Source organism: Gavialis gangeticus, unplaced genomic scaffold, assembly GCF_001723915.1.
Source record: "Gavialis gangeticus isolate Ggan-Ray unplaced genomic scaffold, GavGan_comp1, whole genome shotgun sequence".
Taxonomy (NCBI): domain Eukaryota; kingdom Metazoa; phylum Chordata; order Crocodylia; family Gavialidae; genus Gavialis; species Gavialis gangeticus.
Genome location: NW_017728995.1, coordinates 49,644,906 through 49,648,662, shown reverse-complemented (window position 1 = coordinate 49,648,662; position 3,757 = coordinate 49,644,906). Strand labels below are relative to the sequence as shown.

The window sequence follows — 3,757 nt, the reverse complement described above, 5'->3', positions numbered from 1 at the left end:
GCCAGGAGTGACCAGGAATAACGGTCACAAGCTGGCAGAGGGTAGATTTAGGCTAGATATCAGGAGGCGCTACTTCATGGTCAGGGCGGCTAGGATCTGGAACCAACTTCCAAGAGAAGTGGTACAGGCTCCTACCCTGGGGGTTTTTAAGAGGAGGTTAGATGAACACCTTGCTGGGGTCGTTTGACCCCAGTACTCTTTCCTGCCATGGCAGAGGGTCGGACTAGATGATCTACTCAGGTCCCTTCCAACCCTAGAAGGTATGAAACTATGAATACTCGAGAGCTTGCTCCACCATTCAGTCTCTCTGAAGAGATGCCCAAAGCCAGAGTATGAGGAAGAACCTCCCCACCCATAATTCACTGCTACATACTGATGGCCTTGAAGCAGCAGTGTTCGTCCTTTTCTTCCACCGATATCCCACATGATAATGCTGTGATCAGATGCTCCAGAGAAGAGGAGTCGTTGAACAGGATCCCACCACAAGGAAGTAATGCTTCCTAGAAGAAAGGAAATTTTAAGAACCAACTCAAAAGGGGATATGCCCTATTGTAAACATGCTTAGCAGTTTACCAACTTAAACAATAATCACTATAGTACACAAATAAACCTTAAAAGGGCAAAGGGCAGACAAACAAACAAGCAACCAATAGTGTTTAGTTTGGTGAGACTACTTATTCATAGGATGCTCTCGGTTGTGTATCAAAGTACATTCACATAGTAGCTCAAGTTTCCAAATAAAAGTAAGAATCGTTTATTTTTAAAATAGAAGAAATTAAATGGCAAGTTTGTTTTTTGTTTTTTTTTTTTTGTAGGACACAGGGAGTTGAAAGATTACTTCAGTTACCCATTTCCTTTCAACCCCCTGTACTTACATGTCAGTTGCCTAAAAATGTACACACTTCAGGCACTTGAAAGCAGAAAGTTAGCAACTCTTGGCCAGAAACAGGAAAGAAAAGCTGCCACAATACACAGAAACTTGTATTCTCCACATTAGGGTTGCAAAGGTGTGCTCCACTCAGTGCTGTCCACCACCACACCAGTCAACTGACTCAAATCAACAAAAGCATGTGATGTCACAAAGTTTGTGACTTCTCAGCATGCCCCAGCTCAATTTCACAATGAACTCTGCTTGGGTACATACACCTTCCTTGGCATTTTCAAAATTCATACCTTGCCTACCTATTCCTACTGTGCCAGTGACAAACCCAGAAGCAAGAATGAAAGCATCTTGAGACTGCTTTTTGTCACTGCTTTCAAGAGATCTCAAGTATGACTGAGAAAAATCAGTGTGGGGCACCTGCAGAATGGCTCCAGTGCTCAATTTTTTAGTTTGGCACCAGAAGTAACCTAGACAGCACTGAAGTAGGGGCCTGTACATGATCCATTTGTTTTTACAGGGTCAAATTTTGGCTCCTCTCTCCACTCAGCATTTTACACACAAGGCCCTACATTAGGATATTTAGTTAGAGCCCTGCTTATCAAGTTCTCCATTTATTTTCAAGATGGAAAGTTAGAAATCAAATACATCAATTCAATCATTTAATCCCATAATTTAGAGAAGCTACCCTACACATTTCTCATTGGTTAAAGTTAAATTGTGCAAAAGGAATGTATGCAGAAAACAAACAGCCATTTTGCCTTAGAAATGGCAAAATATTAAAGTCACCTAGATGGACCATTCCTTTTCTTTTTCAATGAATGCAAGCTGGATTTGAGAAAGGTGGCCATCTGGTGGGTGCATATGTGCTGCAAACTTAACTATTTATATGCACAATTTAGTTACTTCTAAAAGTTGTGGCTACCCAGCTTTTGAGAAGAGGTCAAGAGGTCAGCCCTTGAGTGAAGACCATACAGCTTACTAGGAAAAAACTCAAGGTTCTTAGCTACTTGAACTGTCAGGTTATTTGGAAGCATCAAAGTTTAATTCCTAATATTTCTTTAGAGGAGTACTTACAGAGCTTCAGCTTCACTTTCCTAAATAAGCCAAATAGCAAGGAGAGATTCTCAACCAAGGTGCCACAAGATCCTTTTAGGGGTGATGCAGTGTCCCTGCTTCCAGGTCAACTGCCCCACTGGTTCTAGATGCTAGAACAGCTGCAGTAAAAGCTAATGCAACTCTGGGACAGGATATGGCTCACTTGGGGACATAGGTGAGACCCAGGTAAGGCCGAGGCAGGAGCTCTGGAGGGAAGCCAGCCCCTTTACTCCCCAGGAAAACAGTGGGCAGCCCTATGCTAAGAGGCTCTTCCAAGAAGGAACCTGGAACAGAGCCCCAGGGTAAAGCTGGTGAAAGTTATTACCAAGTTGTGCCACACTGCACTGTGCCACCTGGACCCCTCCCACAGCAGGGAGCCAGCTATTATGTAAAAGTATCTCTCCTGCAGGGGAAGCTTTTCCTCTCCTTGTTTCACAGGGCTGCCCCTTCAATATGCTGCATAAAAAGGGAGGAGAAATAAAAAAGTGAAAGTGAGTGATTTCCACCAATCTAGGGAAAATTGGCTTTATTGCTAATCGTATGTCTTGCACAAGAAGCCTTTGCTCCTAGAAGGAACCTTATTTTGCTTTTACAAAGCCTTTCTGGACCACACACTTAAATACCCAAGTGCCTCAGACACTTTCAGGAACTAAATGAAATCTAGGGTGTTCGGACCTTATAGCAATAGGAGCCATAATAGTACTTTTCTAGAGCAGCAGTTCCCATTCAGGAACTGGCAGACTTATGATTAATATTAATGTTATGCATGTATGTTTTTTCCAGTTTATTTAAAAAAAAAACATTTCCAGTCATGTTATCTTTTAATACACTATTTTGTTTAAATGGGGGGCCCCACTACATTCAGAAGCCAGCAGGGTGCCTTTTTTTTTTTTTTTTTTTAAAGACTAAAAAAGGTAGAGTGCCACTGATCTAGAACCTAGATCAAGAGGTATGCAAGTCTGAATTTCATGCCTTCTGCTATAAAGTGGCTATTCCAAATTTTGATAATCAAAGCAAAAGGGAAGCTACTTTACCTTCATGACCTTTGAGTGTTGTTATAACTGAGCAAATATTCTGTTCAAGCTTCAGCAGTGTGACCTGTCCAGAGTAATCGCCAACAAAAGCATGCTGAGTATCAAAATCGTATCTGAAGAAGAGTCAAGGACCAGCAAGCTAGCATCACCTGCCCTCTTAACATACTCACAATCTGGATAACTAAAGCAAGCTATAACAAACACCACAACAGAAGCCAAAGCTTTCCAGTGAGACTTTCTATTACCCCATAATTACTGTATCTACTTAAATCTGAGGTGAGATGCCCCCCCCCCATATCATTATGGAGCAAGGAAAAAGTGCCCTGTGTCTTAGATTTGCATACAAAATGGAGGGTGGGGGGCAGGAAGCTTCAGGGACAGTCAGACCCACAGCAGCCTCCTGCCTCCACCCCCTATTTGCCCTCTGCATTTGTGCCCCCTTCCTCCCCCCCACCCCAATATTGTCAGGTGCAGCTCTGCTCTGGCTCAGGCTGGGTTCCCTCCTGAGCACGGAGCACATGGAAACTTTGCCCCCTACTCAGCCAAATCAGCAGCCAATACTGCTGCATGACCTGGGAAGGGCTGTGCTTCCACGTGGCAAACTCTGCAAGGGAACAGAGCCCAGCCAGCATCTGACAGTTGTGGGGGAACAGGGGAAAAGAGGCAGAGGCTGTGGGGAGTGGGATGGGGGTGTGCAGATGGCATTTATAGGAACAGAAGTGGCCTACTTATTTCATGCCAGGAG

At 43.6% G+C, this 3,757-nt stretch overlaps 1 protein-coding gene across 1 annotated transcript in view; it reads right to left on the bottom strand.

Annotated features, from left to right (window-relative positions):
• Positions 1 to 3,757, bottom strand: part of WDFY1 (WD repeat and FYVE domain containing 1) — a 37,414-nt gene that overhangs the window by 7,102 nt on the left and 26,555 nt on the right. Inside the window, exons 6-7 of the mRNA XM_019503649.1 lie at positions 3,013 to 3,125; positions 374 to 500 (exon numbers count right to left, since the gene is read on the bottom strand). Of these exons, the coding sequence (XP_019359194.1) occupies positions 374 to 500; positions 3,013 to 3,125 (240 nt within the window). The remainder of the gene's footprint in view (positions 1 to 373; positions 501 to 3,012; positions 3,126 to 3,757) is intronic.